The 20,304-nt window shown below is 64.9% G+C and overlaps 3 protein-coding genes across 5 annotated transcripts; 2 read left to right on the forward strand and 1 right to left on the reverse strand.

The window, feature by feature from the left end:
- Positions 1–389: 389 nt before the first annotated feature.
- LOC309584200 (uncharacterized protein) lies at positions 390–3,096 on the forward strand. The gene is made up of 2 exons (XM_082300148.1): positions 390–442; positions 1,171–3,096. Exon 2 carries the CDS (start codon positions 1,356–1,358, stop codon positions 3,009–3,011), a length of 1,656 nt encoding a protein of 551 aa, XP_082156274.1. The 5' UTR covers positions 390–442; positions 1,171–1,355; the 3' UTR covers positions 3,012–3,096.
- A 2,075-nt stretch (positions 3,097–5,171) lies between these two features.
- On the forward strand, positions 5,172–12,989 carry LOC309584208 (syntaxin-1B; the record flags this gene model as incomplete). Its single annotated transcript, XM_082300162.1, has 10 exons — positions 5,172–5,201; positions 6,151–6,225; positions 7,509–7,608; positions 8,716–8,790; positions 8,892–8,965; positions 10,828–10,936; positions 11,053–11,126; positions 11,538–11,675; positions 12,627–12,737; positions 12,909–12,989. 10 exons carry the CDS (start codon positions 5,172–5,174, stop codon positions 12,987–12,989), a joined length of 867 nt encoding a protein of 288 aa, XP_082156288.1.
- A 1,940-nt stretch (positions 12,990–14,929) lies between these two features.
- On the reverse strand, positions 14,930–20,006 carry MAPK7 (mitogen-activated protein kinase 7). Of its 3 annotated transcripts, none has more exons than XM_082300146.1 (7): positions 19,957–20,006; positions 19,367–19,629; positions 18,900–19,065; positions 16,957–18,326; positions 16,006–16,436; positions 15,805–15,932; positions 14,930–15,202 (listed from the first exon to the last, which is right to left on the reverse strand). In XM_082300146.1, the coding sequence occupies exons 2-7, from the start codon at positions 19,551–19,553 to the stop codon at positions 15,055–15,057; spliced, it is 2,430 nt and encodes an 809-aa protein (XP_082156272.1). In that variant the 5' UTR covers positions 19,554–19,629; positions 19,957–20,006; the 3' UTR covers positions 14,930–15,054. The 3 variants fall into 3 exon arrangements, with proteins under 3 accessions (XP_082156272.1, XP_082156271.1, XP_082156273.1); XM_082300145.1 differs by having other exon boundaries at positions 19,367–19,558; positions 19,957–20,001; XM_082300147.1 differs by lacking the exon at positions 19,367–19,629 and having other exon boundaries at positions 19,957–20,001.
- Positions 20,007–20,304: the final 298 nt, after the last annotated feature.

The raw sequence follows: 20,304 nt of genomic DNA on the forward strand, positions 1-20,304 counted from the left end.
GGGGGCGTCCTGGACCCTTGGGGGGGGTCCCCAAATCCCATTTTGGGAGTCCCCTGCCCCCCCCCCCCCCCAAAACAGCCAAATCGCTTCAAATCACCCCAAATTTAATCACCGGGAGGGGCCCGAAGCCCCCAAATCCCTCCCAGAACCCCCCAGACTTCCCCAAAATCCACCCCCCTCCCCCCAAAAAGCTCCCCCCACCCACCCGAGCCCCCAAAAACCTCCCCGAGCCCCTCCCCCCGCCCCTCCCCCACCTCCTTTTGTCGCGCCGGGAACCGGAAGCGCTTCGGCCCCGCCCCCTTCGCCCTTCCCAGCCAATCAGCGCCTCCCTCTCTCCCCGGGGCGGCCAATCAGCGCCGGGCCCTCCCCGGAAGCCCCGCCCCCTCCCCGCCCCTCCCCCCCGGTCCTAGCGCCGCCGCCGCTCCCGCCCGGCCCCCCCCAGGTAAGATTTGGGGACCCCCCCCCCCTAAAATCCGGGGGGTGCCCGCGGCCCCTCCCCCCCCCCCCGCCCCGGATCCTTCCCCTCCCCCCACCCCCAAAATCCCCCCCGGAATAAAAAAGGGTGGGAAATTCCCACCCCTCCCCCACCCCCGAATCGCGGGGACCCCCCCGGGAATCCCCAAAAGAGGCCGGGGGGGGGCGGCGGGGGGGGGGGGGGGGGGAATCCCCGAAATTTGGGATCCCCGAAATTTGGGATTCCCCCCCTCCGACACCCAAATAGGGCCTGCCCAGTAAGGCCCAGTAAGTCCCAGGAACCCCCCCAGGAACCCCCAGTCACCCCCAGTAACCCCCAGTACCCCCCCCCATTATCCCACCAGCGCCCCCCAGTAACCACCAGTACCCCCCCATTATCCCACCAGCGCCCCCCAGTACCCCCCCATTTTCCCCCAGTTCCCCCCCAGTAAGGCCCAGTAACCCTCAGTAACCCCCCCCCGTTTCCACCATTAACCCCCCAGTGACCCCTCCCAGTTGACCCCAGTTCCCCCCATTAACCCCCCCAGTATCCCCCCCTTTACCCCCCCAGTCCCTCCCAGTTTGCCCCATTAACCCCCCACCCCCAAATGTCGGGGGGTCCCCGTGCCAAGGCCATGGAGGAGCCCCAGGTGTGCCCAGGTGACCCCCCCGGCCCCACCCCCACCCCCGCCCAGGTGACGCCCGGGTGTCCCCCAGGTGCCACCGCCCCTGGCCACGCCCCTGCCACGCCCACCACACCTGAGGGGGGCCCCGAGGGCGGGACCAGCAGGGCCACGCCCAGGCTACCTGGAGGGGCCACCTGTGACGTCACCGCGGGCGGGGCCGCGCCGGGGACACCTGGAGGAGCCGCCGAAGCCCTGAGCGCACCTGGAGGCGCCGCCATGTCCGAGGACACCTCCCCGGTCACTCCCGGCGCCGCCGCCTCCGCCGGACACGGCCCCGGCGCACCTGGACGTACCCCGGTTCCGCCGGACGCGCCCGGAGCCGCCACCACCGCCGCGTCCTCGGAGCCCTCCCGGGACGCGCCCGGAGCCGCCGCCGCCGCCGCATCCTCGGAGACGCCCGGAGGTGCCCGCGCCGCAGCCGCCGGCGCCACCGAATCCCCGGAGCCCTCCCCCGCCCCTCCCGGCCCCGCCCCGCGGCCCCGCCCGGCGCCGCCCTTCCCCTGCCCCAGCTGCCCCAAGTCCTTCTCGTCGCCGGCCAAGCTGGCCATCCACGAGCGCGCCCACACCGGCGAGCGCCCCTTCGCCTGCCCCGAGTGCCCCAAGGCCTTCGCCGACCCCTCGGTGTTCCGCAAGCACCTGCGGGGCCACGCGGGGCTGCGGCCGCACCGCTGCGGCTCCTGCCCCAAGGCCTACGCCGAGCGCAAGGACCTGCGCAACCACCTGCGGGTGCACACGGGCGAGCGGCCCTTCCTGTGCGCCGAGTGCGGCAAGAGCTTCGGCCGCTCGTCGTCGCTGGCCTGCCACCAGCGCATCCACGCGCCGGCCAAGCCCTTCCCCTGCCCCACCTGCGGCAAGGCCTTCACGCAGCTCTCGTCCTTCCAGAGCCACCAGCGCGTGCACACGGGCGAGCGGCCCTTCCTGTGCCCGCAGTGCGGCCGCATGTTCGCCGACCCCTCCAGCTTCCGGCGGCACCAGCGCGCCCACCAGGGCCTGAAGCCGTACGGCTGCGGCGACTGCGGCAAGGCCTTCCGGCAGCCGGCCGACCTGGCCGTGCACCGGCGCACGCACACCGGCGAGCGGCCCTGGCGCTGCGGCGACTGCGGCAAGGCCTTCGTGGCCTCGTGGGACCTGAAGCGGCACCGGCTGACGCACTCCGGGGAGCGGCCCTGGCGCTGCGGCGACTGCGGGAAGGGCTTCGGGGAGCGGGCGGCGCTGGGGAAGCACCGGCGGACGCACTCCGGGGAGCGGCCTTTCGCCTGCGGGCGCTGCGGGAAGGGCTTCGGGGGCGTCTCGGGGCTGCGCAAGCACGAGAGGACGCACGGCAGGGAGGAGGCCGCGGGGGAGGGGGTGGCAGCGGCCGGCGGAGGGGACAATGTGGCCGCCGGCAATATGGCCGCCGTGGCGGGAACCAATATGGCGGCCGGCAATATGGCCGCCGTGGCGGGAAACAATATGGCGGCCGGCAATATGGCCGCCGTGGCGGGAACCAATATGGCTGCCGGCAATATGGCCGCCGGCAGTGTGGCGGGCGTTGGGGAAAGCAACATGGCCGACACCAACATGGCCGACACCAACATGGCCGACACCAACATGGCCGACACCAACATGGCCGCCAACAGCGTGGCTGCCGCAAACATGGCGGCGCCCATTGGGGGAGCCAACATGGCCGCCGGCAACATGGCGGCGCCGCCGGGGCGACTGAACGCGGCCACCGAGTCCAACATGGCCGCCGAGCCCAAGATGGCGGCGGGGCCCCGCCCCTTCCCCTGCCCCCTCTGTGGGCGGGGCTTCGCCACGGGGGCGGGGCTGAGGCGGCACCAGCGACGTCACGGCTCCGCCCCCCACGCCCCGCCCCTTCCCGGCACCGCGTAGCCCCGCCCCCATCGCGGGGAGGGGGCGGGGCTTGTTTGGGTGTGGTCTGTGCTGGCCACGCCCCCCGTGGGTGAATAAACGCTGAGTCAGCGCCGGCGGCTGCGGCTGATTTGGGGTTGGGGGGGGGGGGGGAGGGACGGACCCCAAAATATCCCCGAGACCCCAAAATCCTCCGAGCGCCCCCCAAAAAAACTCCCTCGGGACCTCGAAAAACCCTCAAGGAACCCCCCCAAAAAACTGCCCCGGGACCCCCAAAAAAACCATTCCGGGACCCCAAAACTGCCCCGGGAGCCCAAAAAATCTACCTGGGACCCCAAAAAATCTACCCGGGGTCCCAAAATTGCCCCGGGAGCCCAAAAAATCTACCTGGGACCCCAAAAAATCTACCCGGGGTCCCAAAATTGCCCCGGGACCCCAAAAAAAACCATCGCGGGACCCCAAAAAATCTACTCGGGACCCCGAAACTGCCCCGGGATCCCAAAAATCCATCCCGGGACCCCCTGAAAACCACCCAGAAACTTTCCCGAGACCCCCAACCCTCCCCCAGATCCCCCCCGAAACCTCCCGGGACCCCAAAATATCCTCTGGAACCCCCAAAAAATCCTCTGGGACCCTCAAAAACCCCTCGGGCTCCCCCAAAATCCTCTCGGGGGCGTCCGGGAGCCTCCAAATTCGCTCCGATTACCCCGAAAATGCCCCAAAACCTCCTTGGTGGGACTCGGGACCCCCTGAAATCCCCCAAATCCCTCTCGGACACCCCAAAAATCGCCCCCCCCCCCGAAACACCCTCAGGAGCGACCGGGACCCCCCAAAATCCCCCCCACTTCAAAAAATCCCCCTGAGAGCCCCAAAATCCCCGAAATTCCCCCCAAAACCCCTTCGGCCGCCACCAGGAGTCCCCAAAATCCTCTCGACCCCCCCCAAAAACCCCCAAAATCCCCGAAATTCCCCCAAAAATCTTCTCGACCCCCCCAAAACCCCCAAAATCCCCGGAATTTCCCCCAAATCCTCTCGACCCCCCCCAAAATCCCCGAAATTTCCCCCAAATCCTCTCGACCCCCCCCAAAATCCCCGAAATTTCCCCCAAAAATCTTCTCGACCCCCCCCAAAAACCCCCAAAATCCCCGAAATTCCCCCAAAAATCTTCTCGACCCCCCCCCAAAAAAACCCCAAAATCCCCGAAATTTCCCCAAAAATCTTCTCGACCCCCCCCAAAACCCCCAAAATCCCCGAAATTCCCCCAAAAATCTTCTCGAGCCCCCCCCAAAACCCCCAAAATCCCCGAAATTCCCCCAAAAATCTTCTCGACCCCCCCCAAAAACCCCCAAAATCCCCGAAATTCCCCCAAAAATCTTCTCGACCCCCCCCAAAAACCCCCAAAATCCCCGAAATTTCCCCCAAATCCTCTCGACCCCCCCCAAATCCCCGAAATTTTCCCCAAAAATCTTCTCGACCCCCCCAAAATCCCCGAAATTCCCCCCAAATCTTCTCGACCCCCCCCAAAAAAACCCCAAAATCCCCGAAATTTCCCCCAAATCCTCTCGACACCCCCCAAAAACCCCCAAAATCCCCGAAATTCCCCCAAAAATCTTCTCGACCCCCCCCAAAAACCCCCAAAATCCCCGAAATTTCCCCCAAAATCCTCTCGACTCCCCCCAAATCCCCGAAATTTTCCCCAAAATCCTCTCGACTCCCCCCAAATCCCCGAAATTTCCCCAAAATCCTCTCGACCCCCCCCCAAATCCCCGAAATTTTCCCCAAAATCCTCTCGACCCCCCCCAAAATCCCCCCGGGGACCCCCCCCCGAAATCCCCGATTTTCCCACGCTAAACCCGGGTGGGGGGGGGGGGGAGGGGGGGATCCCCTTGAAGCCCCTCCCCCCTCCCCGCCCCAGCCCCGCCCCCCTTCGCCGCAGCCCCCTTTGCGCAGCCCCTCCCCCACCCCCCGCCCCCTCCCCCTCCCTCCCCCCCCCCTTTTCCCCTCCCCCCTCCGCAGCCGCAGCCGCCGCCGCATCCCCCGGACGGCCCCAAACCCCCCCCAAAAGGGGTCCCGAGCCCCCCCCCCCGGCCCCGGGAGCCCCCCCCGAGGGTCCCTGGGACCCCGAGCCCCCTCCCCCGCCCCTCCCCCCCCTCCTCCGGACGCCCCCTCCCCTCCCCCACCATGAAGGACCGGACCCAGGAGCTTCGCAGCGTGAGCGAGGGGGGGGGCGGGGGGGGGCTGGGGGGGGCTGCGGGGGGGATTTTGGGGGTTTTTTTGGGGGGGGGGGTTGGGGGTGCAGGGGGGATTTTGGGGGTTTTTGGGGGGGTTCCGGGGGGGTCTTTGAGGGCTGCGGGGAGGGGAAGGGGCTGGGCCGGTCTGGGGGGGGTTTTTGGGGGGGTTTTGGGGGGGTTTTGGGGGGCTCAGGGTGGTCCGAGGGATGGGGGGAGGGGGGGTCTGAGGACTTTGGGGGTGGGGGGGCTGCAGTGGGGGGAGGGGATTTGGGGGGCTCTGGGGGCCGGCTGAGGATGCCCGGGGGGGTTTTGGGGGGATTTGGGGGGTTGGGGGGGGGGGCCCGGGGGGGGATTTGGGGGGGATTTGGGGTTTTTGGGGGAGGGGGGGCTGCAGTGAGGCCTTGGGGGGGCTCTGGGGGTCTCCGGGGCCGTTACTGGGAGGCGCTGGGGGTTACTGGGATCAGCACGGGGGTCACTGGTGGTCACTGGGGGTCACTGGGGGTCACTGGGGGTCACTGGGGGGGGTCCCGGGGTCCCCACAGGGGGCGGAGCCTCAGCCGGAGGGGGGGGGGTGGGGTGGGCTCACCCCAGCTCAGCCAATCAGCTGCGAGCATCCCTCCCCCCCCCGGCCCCGCCCCTTATGCAAATCCCCCTCCTCCGGCAGCCAATGAGGTGCCGCATGCAAATGAGCCGCATGCAAAATGAGCGGGGAGGCGGGAACCAATCACGGGACACGCGCGGGGGAGGGGTGGGGTTATGCAAATGAGGCGGGGAGGGGCGGGGTCAGGCCACGCGGGTGACTCGGCGCTCTCAGCCAATCGGGGGGCGCGGAGGGGGCGTGGTTTGGAGAGTGGCCACGCCCCCCCCCCCGCCCCGCTCGCTGGCGCCCCCTGGCGGCCCCGCCCCCCGCGTGACTGCGCCCCCTGCAGGCCAAGGACAGCGACGATGAGGACGAGGTGGTGACCGTGGACCGCGACCACTTCATGGACGAGTTCTTCGAGCAGGTGGGACCCGAAAACAGCCCCGGGACCCCCAAAAACAGCCCCGGGACCCCCAGAAACAGCCCCGGGACCCCCAAAAACAGCCCTGGGACCCCAAAACCAGCCCCAGGACCCCTGAAAAGAGCCCCAGGACCCCCAAAAACAGCCCCGGGACCCCCAGAAACAGCCCTGGGATCCCCAGAAACAGCCCTGAGACCCCAAAAACAGCCCCGGGACCCCCAAAAACAGCCCCAGGACCCCCAAAAACAGCCCTGGGACCCCCCAAAACAGCCCCAGGACCCCGAAAAACAGCCCCGGGACCCCCAGAAACAGCCCTGGGAACCCCAGAAACAGCCCTGAGACCCCAAAAACAGCCCCGGGACCCCCAGAAACAGCCCTGGGAACCCCAGAAACAGCCCTGAGACCCCAAAAACAGCCCCAGGATCCCCCAAAAACAGCCCCGGGAACCTCAAAAACAGCCCCAGGACCCCCAAAAACAGCCCCAGGACCCCCGAAAACAGTCCCGGGACCCCCAAAAACAGCCCTGGGAACCCCAGAAACAGCCCTGAGACCCCAAAAACAGCCCCAGGATCCCCCAAAAACAGCCCCAGGAACCCCAAAAACAGCCCCAGGACCCCTGAAACAGCCCCAGGACCCCTGAAAACAGCCCCGGGACCCCCCAAAACAGCCCTGGGATCCCCAAAAACAGCCCCGGGACCCCTGAAAAGAGCCCCAGGACCCCCAAAACCAGCCCTGGGATCCCCAAAAACAGCCCCAGGACCCCCAAAAACAGCCCTGGGATCCCCAAAAACAGCCCCAGGACCCCCCAACACCCCCAAACTCTCAGCTGGAACCCTCAAAACCCCTCAGAAGCAGCTCTGGGACCCCCAAAACAGCCCCGGGACCCCCAAAACATCCCCCGAACCACAGCTTGAACCCTCAAAAACAGCCCCGGCACCCCCAAAACCCCCGAAATCTCAGCTGGGACCCTCAAAACCCCTCAGAAGCAGCTCTGGGACCCCCAAAACAGCCCCGGGAGCCCTGAACTGAACCTCTGGACCCCCCAAAATCACATCCGGGATACTCCAAACCCCCCCAAAATCAGAGCCGGCCCCCCCAGAAACGCCCCCCAAAACAGCTCCGCCCCCGGGACCCCTGGAATCGACCTCAGGACCCCCCAAAATCCCCCCGAGACCCCCCCCAAAATCACCCCTGGGACCTCCAGAGCCCCTCCAGGACCCCTCGAAATCCCCCCCAAGCCCCCCTGGGGACCCCCCAAGCCCCCCCAAGCCCCCCTGCCCCCGCAGGTGGAGGAGATCCGGGGCTGCATCGAGAAGCTCTCGGAGGACGTGGAGCAGGTGAAGAAGCAGCACAGCGCCATCCTGGCCGCCCCCAACCCCGACGAGAGTGAGTCCAGGGGGCCCGGGGCTCGTTAACGGGGTCGTTAACGGGGTTCTTGGTCGTTGATGGCGGTTTTTGGTCGTTGACGGGGGTTTTTTTGGTCATTAACGGTGTCCTTGGGTCATTAGCGGGGTCGTTGGGCCATTAACCTGTCCTTGGGTCATTAATGGGGTCATTGAGTCATTAGTGGGGTCATCGGCTCATTAATGGGGTCGTTGGCTCATTAACGGGGCCGTTGGTTCATTAGTGGGGTCCTTGAGTCATTAATGGGGTTGGTAAGTGGGTGATGGGGTCATTAACTGGTCAGTTGGATGGGCAGTGGGTCAGTAACTGGCCTAACTGGTCTAACTGGTCACTAACCGGTTCATTGGCTCAGTAATTGGTCATTGACTGGTCAGTAACTGGCCTAACTGGTCTAACTGGTCACTAACTGGTTCATTGGCTCAGTAATTGGTCACTGACCAGTCAGTAACTGGCCTAACTGGTCTAACTGGTCACTAACCGGTTCATTGGGTCAGTAACTGGTCATTGACCGGTCAGTAACTGGCCTAACTGGTCTAACTGGTCACTAACTGGTTCATTGGGTCAGTAATTGGTCATTGACCGGTCAGTAACTGGTCATTGACCGGTCAGTAACTGGCCTAACTGGTCTAACTGGTCACTAACCGGTTCATTGGGTCAGTAACTGGTCATTGACCGGTCAGTAACTGGCCTAACTGGTTTAACTGGTCACTAACTGGTTCATTGGGTCAGTAATTGGTCATTGACCGGTCAGTAACTGGTCATTGACCGGTCAGTAACTGGCCTAACTGGTCACTAACCAGTTCATTGGCTCAGTAACTGGTCTGACTGGTCTAATTGGTCATTAACTGGTTAACTGGGTCATTACCTGCGCATTGACCGGTCAGTAACTGGCCTAACTGGTCCAGCTGGTCATTAATTGGTCTAACTCACCATCAGCTGGTCAGTAACCGGTCATTAATTGGTCACGAACTGGTCTAACTGGTCACTAAGCAGCCACTGAGTGGTCTAATGGGTCATTAACTGGTCATTAACTGCTCGCTCACCGGTCACTCACCGGTCACTCACCGGTCACTCCCCGGCCGCCCGCAGAGACGAAGCAGGAGCTCGAGGACCTCACGGCCGACATCAAGAAGACGGCGAACAAAGTGCGCTCCAAGTTGAAAGGTGACGTCACGGCCGCCATCTTGGGCGGGGGAGGGGTGTGACTGGTGCGTGTCCCCTCCCCCCGGCCCGGGCTGTGACCGGCGGCGTCCCCTCCCCCGCAGCCATCGAGCAGAGCATCGAGCAGGAGGAGGGGCTGAACCGCTCCTCGGCCGACCTGCGCATCCGCAAGACCCAGGTACCGCCTTCGGCCTCGGCAGCGTCATCGGCTTCGTTGTCGTCGTCATCGTCATCGTCATCATCGTCATCGGCGTCATCGTCGTCGGCGTCATCATCGTCATCGTCATTGATGTCATCATCATCGTCATCGTCATCGGCGTCATCATCGTCATCGTCATCGTCATCGGCGTCATCATCGTCATCGTCATTGATGTCATCATCATCGTCATCGTCATCGGCGTCATCATCGTCATCGTCATCGTCATTGTCATTGATGTCATCATCGTCATCGTCATCGTCGTCATCGTCATCGGCGTCGTCATCGTCATCGTCATTGATGTCATCGTCATCGCCATCGTCATTGATGTTGTCATCGTCATTGATGTCATCATCGTCATCGTCATTGTCATCGTCATCGTCATCGGCGTCATCATCATCGTCATCATTGTCATTGACATCATCATTGATGCCATCATCATCATCATCATCATCATCGTCATCGTCATTGACGTCATCATCATTGTCATCATCGTCATTGTCATTGATGTCATCATCATCGTCATCGTCATCATCGTCATTGACATCATCATCGTCATCGTCATTGACGTCATCATTGGCTTCATCATCATCATCGTCATCATCGTCATCATCATCATCATTGACGTCTTCATCATCGTCATCGTCATCGTCATCATCGTCATTGACATCATCATCATCGTCATCGTCATCGTCATCGTCGTCATCGTCATTGACGTCATCATCAGCTTCATCATCATCGTCATCATCATTGGATTCTTCGTCGCCATCGGTTTCATCGCCGTCATCATCGTCATGGTCATCATCCTCGTCTTCATCATCCTCATGATGTTCGTCCTCATCTTCATCATTGCCGCCCCCGTTTCCTCATCGTTATCTGCGTTTTCTTCATCGTCTTTGTCGTCCTCATCGTCGGCTTCGTCTTCTTCATCATCTTCCTCTTCCTCCTCCTTTTCATCTTCCTCCTCACCTTTCTCCTTCTCATCTTCCTCTCCTCCTCCTCGTCTTCCTCTTCTGTCCTTCCTCCTCCTCCTCGTCCTCTGTGACCTTCTCCATCTTCATCTCCTTGTCCTCCTCTGTTCTTCCTCCATCTTCATCTTCATTTTCTTCATCTTCATCTTCCTCTTCATCTTCCTCTTCATCTTCATCTTCATCTTCCTCTTCATCTTCTCTTTGTCTTCATCTTCCTCCTCTGTCCTTCTTCCCACTCCTCTATCTCCTCCTCCTCCCCTGTCCCCTCTCCCCTGTCCCCTCTCACCTGTCCCTGTCCCCTCTCACCTGTCCCCCCTCACCTGTCCCCATCCCCTCTCCCCTGTCCCTCTCCCTGTCCCCTCTTCCCTCTCCCCTGTCCCCTCTCCCCCGTCCCCCCTCACCTGTCCCCGTCCCCCCTCACCTGTCCCCCCTCACCTGTCCCCGTCCCCTCTACCCTATCCCTCTCCCTGTCCCCTCTCACCTGTCCCCCCTCACCTGTCCCCTCTCCCCCGTCCCCCCTCACCTGTCCCCGTCCCCTCTCACCTGTCCCCGTCCCCCCTCACCTGTCCCCGTCCCCCCTCACCTGTCCCCCCTCACCTGTCCCCTCTCCCCCGTCCCCCCTCACCTGTCCCCGTCCCCTCTCCCCTGTCCCCCCTCACCTGTCCCCGTCCCCTCTCACCTGTCCCCTCTCCCCCGTCCCCCCTCACCTGTCCCCTCTCCCCCGTCCCCCCTCACCTGTCCCCGTCCCCTCTCCCCTGTCCCCCCTCACCTGTCCCCGTCCCCCCTCACCTGTCCCCGTCCCCTCTCCCCTGTCCCCTCTCACCTGTCCCCTCTCCCCTGTCCCCCCTCACCTGTCGCCGTCCCCGTCCCCAGCACTCGACGCTGTCGCGGAAGTTCGTGGAGGTGATGACCGAGTACAACGCGACGCAGTCCAAGTACCGCGACCGCTGCAAGGACCGGATCCAGCGCCAGCTGGAGATCAGTACGGGGGAGGGGCCGGGGGGAGGGGCCACTGCGGGGGGAGAGGGGCCACCACGAGGGGGAGGGGCCACGGTGGGGGGAGAGAGTGGTCACCACCCCCGCCCCTCCCCCCTGCAGCCGGCCGGACCACGACCAACGAGGAGCTGGAGGACATGCTGGAGAGCGGCAAGCTGGCCATCTTCACCGACGATGTGAGCGGCCAGGGGCGTGGCCGGGGGGAGAGGGGCAACTGGGAGTCCATGGGGGCAACTGGGACTCAGTGGGGGCATCTGGAATTCAATGGGGCCACCAAGACCCCGCTGGGGCCACCATGAACCCAATGGGGCCGCCAAGAGCCCACTGGGGATACCACGACCCCAGTGGGGCCACCACGAACCCAACAGGGCCACCACAACCCCAAAGGGGCCACCACAACCCCACTGGGGCCACCACAACCCCACTGGGGCCACCACAAACGCAGTGGGGCCACCATGACCCCAATGAGTTCCCTCAACCCCGCCCGAGATTCCCCAAGCCCTTGAGGTCGGCCGTGACTTTGGGGGTGCCTGGAGCCTCCTGGGGACCACCTGGAGACCCCCGACGCCCCCCGATGTCCCCCCCAGATCAAGATGGACTCGCAGATGACCAAACAGGCGCTGAACGAGATCGAGACGCGGCACAACGAGATCATCAAGCTGGAGACGAGCATCCGCGAGCTGCACGACATGTTCGTGGACATGGCCATGCTGGTGGAGAGCCAGGTCCGGCCGCGGCGGGGACACGGCCACCGTGGGGGCGGGGGGGTCAGCTGGGAGTGACCCGAAGGCCACCTGGACCCATTAAGGGTCATCTAGGAGTGACCAAAGGTCAGCTGGGACCCACAAATGGTCGCTTGGACCCACCAAGGGTCACCTGGGACCCACCAAAGGCCACTTGGACCCACTAAGGGTCATCTAGGCGTGACCAAAGGTCAGCTGGGACCCACAAATGGTCGCTTGGACCCACCAAGGGTCACCTGGGACCCACCGAAGGCCACTTGGACCCACTAAGGGTCATCTAGGCGTGACCAAAGGTCAGCTGGGACCCACAAATGGTCGCTTGGACCCACCAAGGGTCACCTGGGACCCACCAAAGGCCACTTGGACCCACTAAGGGTCATCTAGGCGTGACCAAAGGTCAGCTGGGACCCACAAATGGTCGCTTGGACCCACCAAGGGTCACCTGGGACCCACCAAAGGCCACCTGGACCCACTAAGGGTCATCTAGGCGTGACCAAAGGTCAGCTGGGACCCACAAATGGTCGCTTGGACCCACCAAGGGTCACCTGGGACCCACCAAAGGCCACTTGGACCCACTAAGGGTCATCTAGGAGTGACCAAAGGTCAGCTGGGACCCACAAATGGTCGCTTGGACCCACCAAGGGTCACCTGGGACCCACCAAAGGCCACTTGGACCCACTAAGGGTCATCTAGGCGTGACCAAAGGTCAGCTGGGACCCACAAATGGTCGCTTGGACCCACCAAGGGTCACCTGGGACCCACCGAAGGCCACCTGGACCCACTAAGGGTCATCTAGAAGTCCCCCAAAGACCACTTAGAACCCACCGAGGACCACCGTGAACCCACCCGGGGATCCCCTGGACCCGCCCCGCCCCTCCCCCAGCCCTGTCCCCACCTCCGGGGGGGTCCCAACCCCTCCCCTCCCCCGCCCAGGGCGAGATGATCGACCGCATCGAGTACAACGTGGAGCACTCGGTGGATTACGTCGAGCGCGCCGTGTCCGACACCAAAAAAGCCGTAAAGTACCAGAGCAAAGCCCGGAGGGTGAGTGCGGGGCCGGGGGGGGCGGGGCCGGGGGGGAGGGGTCTCCCCGCCCCCGGGGTGGGGGTGGGGTCGTAACTCTCCGCTCTTGTCTCCTCTCTCCCCTCCCCCCCCCCCCACCCCTCCCCCGCTGCCCGGACGTCCCAAATTCGGGGCCTTTTTGGGGCACGGCAGAAGAAAATCATGATCATCATCTGCTGCGTGGTGCTGGGGGTGGTCTTGGCCTCCTCCATCGGGGGCACCTTGGGCTTGTAGGGCCCCTCCCCCACCTCCCCCGGCCCCCAGGGGCGCGGCAGCCACAGCGCCCCTCCCCCACCCGGTCCCGGCCCCTCCTCCTCCTCCCCTCCCCCCCCCATTAATTAACCGCATCCAGCGAGATTGCGAATAAATTAAGAGACAAATTTGTTCATGCGGACGAACCAGCACGTGGTCCAGTCACCGCCGGCCCCGCCCGGCCCCCGCGCCGGCAAATCTAAGCGGCTCCTCCTCGGCCTTCATCCATCCCATCATCCCCCTCCTCCCCGGCGCCTCCCGCCATTGACCACGCCCCTGCCTCGGGGGGGCTCGATGGGGGGTTTGGAGGGGGCAGGGGGGCTGGGGGGAGTGGAGAAGGGGTTGGGGTCTTGGGGTGAGGGGGTACCCAAGAGGGGTCAGCGGTTGGGTTGGGTTTGTTGGGTTGGGTTGGGTCGGGGTTTGTTGAATTGGGTTCAGTTGAGTTGGGTTGGGTTGGGTCGGGTTTAGTTAGGTTGGGTTGGGTTGGGTTCAATTGGGTTGGGTTGGGTTGGGCTGAGCTGGGTTGAGTTGAGTTGGGTTGTGTTGAGTTGAGTTGAGTTGGGTTGGGTTGAGTTGAGTTCGGTTGGGTTGTGTTGAGTTGGGTTGGGTTGAGTTGTGTTGGATTGGGTTGAGTTGGGTTGAGTTGGGCTGGGTTAAGTTGGGTTGGGTTGAGTTGAGTTGGGCTGGGTTAAGTTGGGTTGTGTTGGGTTGAGTTGGGTTGTGTTGTGTTGAGTTGGGTTGGGTTGTGTTGGGTTGGGTTGAGTTGGGTTGGGTTGGGCTGGGTTGGGTTGTGTTGGGTTGGCCCATCCCAGTCCCACAGCGCCGGTGCCATCACACCCCCAATGACCCCCCCGACCAGTTCAACCATCACTGACCAGTTGAACCATCACCCACCCAACTGGTTAAACCATCATCCAACTGGTCAACCCTTCACTGACCAGTTGAACCAGTACCCTCCCAGCTGGTTGACCGGTCACCCCCCATCCTCTCAGCCACCCAGCTGGTCACTCCTTTGGCCAATGAACCTCCCAACCCATCAACCCATCCCCCACCCAACTGACCAGTTCACGACCACTCCCTTGCCCGACTGACCAGTAATGACCCCACTGACCAGTTACTGGCCCATCCTCCACCCAACTGGCCAGCTGCCCACCCACACGCCCCATCCCCCAGCCAGTGACCCCACTGGTGACCCAACAACCCCATCGATGACCCAGCGACCTCATCAATGACCCAATTACCTCATTGATGACCCAACAACCTCATCAACGACCCAATAACTTCATCAATGACCTCATCGATGACCCAACCACCCCATCGATGACCCAATTACCTCATCAGTGACCCAGTGACCTCATCGATGACCCAACCACCCCATCGATGACCCAACGACCTCATCGATGACCCAACCACCCCCTCAACGACCCAACGCCCCCATCACCCTCCCACCCATCCCCCCACGCCCCTCCCACCCCACCCCCCATCGCTCCCCTCCCCCACCGGCCGAACCACCCCCACTTAGATTTCCCGCCCCGCAGGGGTCGCCGCCGCGCCGCTCCCGCCGCGCCCCCGCCCCCACCCTGCCGCGCCGGGGCCGGGGGTGGTTTTGGGGGTCCCCCCGCGCTGTCCCTCCCCCCCCCAATGCCGCGCGGTGCCAGAGTTGGGGCGGGGCCGGGGGTCCCCCCGCACCCCCCGCGCTCTGTATCGCCCCCTCATGGTCTGTGATGTATTTGCTACGAAACCCATTGCCACAAACGCACCCGGCTCCGCCTCCTTCCTTCCTCCTCCTCCTCCTCCTCGGGGGGCCCGCGGGGTCCTACGCAGCCAATAGGGCCCTGCGGAACCCCCCCAAGCCCCTCGAGGGCCCCCCAACAGAGAGACCACCCCCCACGGGGCCCCCGTCGAGACACGACAGGACGGCGTCGTTTCCGTACAAACTTTAATTGGGGCGGGGCCAAGGCACCGGGGGCGTGGCAAACCCTCGAGGGGTGGGGCTGAGCCCCCCGGGGGCGTGGCTGGGGCCACAGGGGGTGGGGCTCCCTGCGGGTCAGGGCTCCGGGAGGTCGTCGGCCAAGAGCATCGGGGAGCCGAGCTGGAGGTCGCGCTGGAGGCTCTCGAGGGCGGCGGGGCTGAGGCGGTGAACCTCCAGCCAATCGGCCAAGAGCGACGCCGAGAGCGGCGCCGAGTCCCCCTGGCTGCGGGGGGAGGGGCGGGGCGTCAGGGGCGGGGCCAAACACCAACCCAACACAACCCAACTCAACCCAACCAAACCCAACCCAACTCAACCCAACCCAATCCAACTCAACACAACCCAGCCCAACTCAACCCAACCCAACCCAACCCAGCCCAACTCAACCCAACCCAACCCAACCCAACTCAACTCAACCCAGCCCAACTCAACCCAACCCAGCCCAACTCAACCCAACCCAACCCAGCCCAACTCAACCCAACTCAACCCAACTCAACCCAACCAAACCCAACCCAACTCAACTCAACCACACCCAACCCAACCCAATTTAACTCAACCCAACACAACCCAACCCAGCCCAACTCAACCCAACTCAACTCAACCCAACCCAGCCCAACTCAACCCAACTCAACCCAACCCAACACAACCCAACCCAACCCAACCCAACCCAGCCCAACTCAACCCAACTCAACCCAACCCAGCCCAACTCAACCCAACCCAACCCAACCCAAGCCAACCCAACGCAGCCCAACTCAACCCAACTCAACCCAACCCAACTCAACCCAACTCAATCCAATCCAACCCAACCCAACCCAACTCCAGGCCCACCTGTCCTTGGCGTCCCCCACCATGTCCAGAGATTGGCTGAGAAACTCCTCCAGGTCGAAGCCGACGCCGTAACCGGCGCCGCTGCCCTTGGGGGTCACCGGGAAGACGGGGGGCAGCAGATCCTCCACCTGCGGGCAGGGTGGCAGTGAGGGAGGGGCGGCGGCACCCAGGGGACCCCCACGGGCCACCCCAACCCCTCACCTGCGACTTGGAGAGCTGCTGAGTGACCGTGGCCACATCGGGGTCGGCGGGGCCGGGGCCGGGGCCAGCTGGAGGCTCCACCCACACCTCGGGGCCCGGCCAGGCCTCGGGGGCGGCGGCGCAGGGCGGGGCGGGGCAGGGGGGCGGGGCCGGGGCGGGGGGGCGGGGCGGGGGCGGCTGGCGCGGGGGCGCCCGGTCGCGCATCTTGGTCCAGCGCTCCAGGAGGTGCCGATCGTCGTCGGTGAGGACGAGGCCCTGCAGGCCCTCGCCGCGGCCCCGGGGCTCGCGGCGCTCGCGCTCTCGCTGCTTCTTCTCGCGCTCCTTGGCGCGCTCCTGCCGGCGGCGCCGCTTCTCCTCCCGCTCCCGCTGCCGCTCGGCCGCCGTCACCGGCTTGCGGCCCTCGGGCGCCTCAGGGGCGGCGCAGGGCGGCTCTGGGTGGAGGGGTGGGGTCACCAAAGGTCACTTGGGTCAACCAATCACAACTCAACACAACCTAACTCAACCCAACCTAACTCAACCCAACCCAACACAGCCCAACACAACTCAACCCAACCCAACTCAACTCAACCCAACTCAACCCAACACAATTCAACTCAACCCAACTCAACCCAACCCAACTCAACCCAACCCAACCCAACTCAACCCAACCCAACTCAACTCAACCCAACTCAACCCGACTCAACCCAACACAACTCAACCCAACCCAACCCAACTCAACCTAACCCCAACTCAACACAACCCAATTCAACCCAACCCAACTCAACTCAACCCAACTCAACCCAACTCAACCCAACACAACTCAACCCAACTCAACCCAACTCAACTCAACCCAACCCAACCCAATTTAACTCAACCCAACCCAAACCCAACCAATCCCCAAGACCCAGAAGAGCCCAGTTTTAGCCGCTCCCCCCCCCAGGCCCTCCACAGGTCCCCCAGGTGCCCCCTCACCTTTGCTCTTGTTCCTCATGGCCGACTTGAGCAGCGCCGCCTTCAGGGCGGCCTTGGTGTCGTCGGAGATGGCGCCGTCCCTCTTGGGGGCCGCTGGCGCCCCCGGCTCCGCCTTCACCCGTGGGGAGTCCATGGGGCAGTCAGGGGCGGGGCCGGGGCTGGGCATGTCCACGTCAGCACAGGGCGGCCAGGCTGGGCCATTGGCAGCCGTGACAGTGGCCATGGCGGCGTTGGCCACGTTGATGCCGGAGTTGCCCATGGCGGCGTTGGCCACGTTGATGCCGGAGTTGCCCATGGTGGTGTTGGCCACGTTGATGGCGGAGTTGCCCATGGTGACGTTGGCCACGTTGAGGTTGGCGTTGCCCACGTTGACCATACTGACGCTGGCCTTGTTGACGTTGGCCGCATTAACGCCGGCGTCGGCCATGCTGATGCTGTTGGCCGCGTTGACCATGGCGACGTGGCCGACGCTTGCGCCGTTGACCCCGCCGTTGGCCACGGCCATGGCACCGTCACCCCCGCCCGCTGTGCCGTTGACCGCGGTGCCACCCCCGCCCGAGGGGGCCAGGGCGATCTGGCGCCGGATGCCGTCGCGGCGCGCGTGGAAGTCGGCGATCTCGGCCACGATGGCCGCCTTGATCTCCTCCTTGGTGAGCGCCTGGCGGTCGAAGGCGAAGTCGAAGGCGGGGACGCACTCGGGCTCGTCCTCGGGGTCGTGGTACTTGGCGAGGAACGGGTGCCGCAGCGCCTCGGCCACGCCCACGCGCTCCCGCGGGTCGAAGCGCAGCATCCGCCCCAGCAGCGCCAGCGCCGCCGGCTCGGCCGCGCCGAACAGGCTCTCCCAGGGCACCGGCGGGCGCGGCGGCAGGCTCTGCACGTAGGCCCGCACCCGCTCGGCCCCGATGGCCGCCATGACGCCGGCGGGCGGCGTCCCCAGCACGGCCATGATCAGCTGCAGCTGGTGGACGTAGTTGCGGCCGGGGAAGAGCTGGCGCCGGCCGAGCATCTCAGCGAAGATGCAGCCGACCGACCACATGTCGATGGCGCGGGTGTAGCGGTGCAGCGACAGCAGCAGCTCCGGCGCGCGGTACCAGCGCGTGGCCACGTACTCGGTGAGGAAGGCCTTGGCCTGGCGCGGGTCGGCGCCCAGCCCCCGCGCCATGCCGAAGTCGCCGATCTTGAGCTCGCAGTTCTCGTTGACCAGCAGGTTGCTGGGCTTGAGGTCGCGGTGCAGGACGTTGGCCGAGTGGATGTACTTGAGGCCGCGCAGCAGCTGGTACAGGAAGTAGCGGACGTGCTCCAGCGTCAGCGGCTGCGCCGAGTGGATGATCTGGTGGAGGTCGCTCTCCATCAGGTCCAGCACCACGTACCTGCGGGGGGGGAGGGGAGGGGCGGGCGTTGGCCGTGGCGATGACCACGGTGACCTTGCTCTTGTTGACCACGTGGACTTTGGCCAATTTGTGTTGGCCACGGTGACATCGGCCGTGGCAACCACATTGGCCATGGCGATGACCATGTTGACCGTGGTGACCTTGGTCTTGTTGACCACGTTGGTTATGACCACAGGACGTTGACCACGCTGACATTGCCCCATTGACCACGACCACGTTGACCACGTGGACTTTGGCCAACTGACATTGACCACGCTGCCATCGGCCACGGTGACGTTGGCCAAGTGTCGCCGGCCGCGTTGATGGCGTTGACCTCGGCCGTGTTGACCCTGTCGGCTTTGGCCATCTTGCCTTGGCCCCGCTGACCACACTGACCCCCCCACAACCCCCCAAGAGCCCCTAAGACCCCCCAAACCCCCAACCTTTGACCGACCCCACCAAAATCACCCAAAACCAACCAAAACCACCCCAAGGACATCCCCAACCCCTCCGCTGACCCCTTGACCTCCATCCCTTCGCCCTCCCAGCCCCGCCGGCCCTGCGGGGACGCACACGGAGCGGAACTCGCCGTAGGGCCCCGTGGGCCGCAGGATGTCCTTGATGCCGATGATGTTGTCATGCTTGAAGTGCTTGAGGATCTTCAGCTCCCGCAGCGTCCGCTTGGCGTTGGTCACCACGTCGAAGGCGTTCGGGATCTTCTTGATGGCCACCTGCTGGCCTGCGGTGGGGGGGGCCGGCCGCCGGACAGCCCCACCCGGGGGGGACGGGGTCAGGCACCTGGGACCCTCCCGAGGGGACCGAGGAGGGGGTGGGGACATCCGGAAAAAGAGGATCCAGGTGTCCAGGTGGCCCCAAATGTCCCACCCAGGAGGCCCCAGGTGTCCAAGGATGACCCAGGTGTCCCCGGGTGTCCCCAGGTGTGTCCCCAACCCCCCCAGGTGTCCCCAGGTGTCCCCAAGTGTCCCCAGGTATCCCCAGGCCCCCCCAGATCCCCCAGGCGTCCCCGGGTGCGTCCCCACCGGTGTCGCGGCGCCGGGCCGAGCTGACCACGCCGTAGGCGCCGGTGCCGATGGTCTCGATGATCTCGTACTCGTCCCCCACCTCGAAGGTGACGTCGAGCGCCCGCGCCTTGAGCAGGGCCAGGGGCCCGGGGGGGTCCCGGGGGGCGCCCGGAGCCTCCTCGGGGTCGGGCTCCGGCTCCGCCATCGCACCTGGCCCAGGTGGGACCCGCGGGGGGCTCAGGGCGGGACCCCGGGATCCCCTCGAGAGGAGCCCCAGGGGGCTAAAGGGGGGGGGTCTCAGGAGGGTGGGACCCCCAAGACCTCGTTTAAAAGAGTCCCGGTGCCCCCAGAGCCCCCAGCTCCTTTCCGGAGTTACCCCAGGACCCCCCCAAACCCCTCCCAGTTCCCCCCGGGCGCCCAGTTCCCTCCCCGTTCCCGCCGAACCCTCCCAAACCCCTCCCAGTTCCCTTCCTGGGACCCCCAGTGACCCCAGGAGCCCCCCAGTTCCCTCCCAGTTCCCTCCCTGGGGCTCCCGCTGCCTCCTGCTCCCCCTGCGGACCCCAACGGGGGCCGCTCCGTTGCCATGGCAACGCCCCGGGGGCTCTTACCGCCCCCTGGCGCCGCCGCGCCGCTCCCGCCGGGCTCCGGAAGTGGCGCCGCCCGGCCACGCCCCGTTTGCCGCTCTGACCAATCAGCGCCGGGCTCTTAAACCACGCCCCCTTCTCTCCCCGCCTCCCGCTTCCCGCCCACCAATCAGCGCGCGCGTTACATGCGCACCCCGCGAACCAACCAATCAAAGCGCGCGTTACGCCTTCGGCCAACGGGGCCGCGCCCCTCGACCAATCCAAGGGCGCGTTACACCCCAAAATCTGCCCCAAATCCTCCCCAAATCCTCCCGGGAACCTGGGGGGCACCTGGGGGACCTCCGACCCCTCCCCAGGTGCGTCCGGGACCGC

This window comes from Coloeus monedula (genome assembly GCF_965178545.1).
Source record: "Coloeus monedula genome assembly, chromosome: 37".
Classification (NCBI taxonomy): domain Eukaryota; kingdom Metazoa; phylum Chordata; class Aves; order Passeriformes; family Corvidae; genus Coloeus; species Coloeus monedula.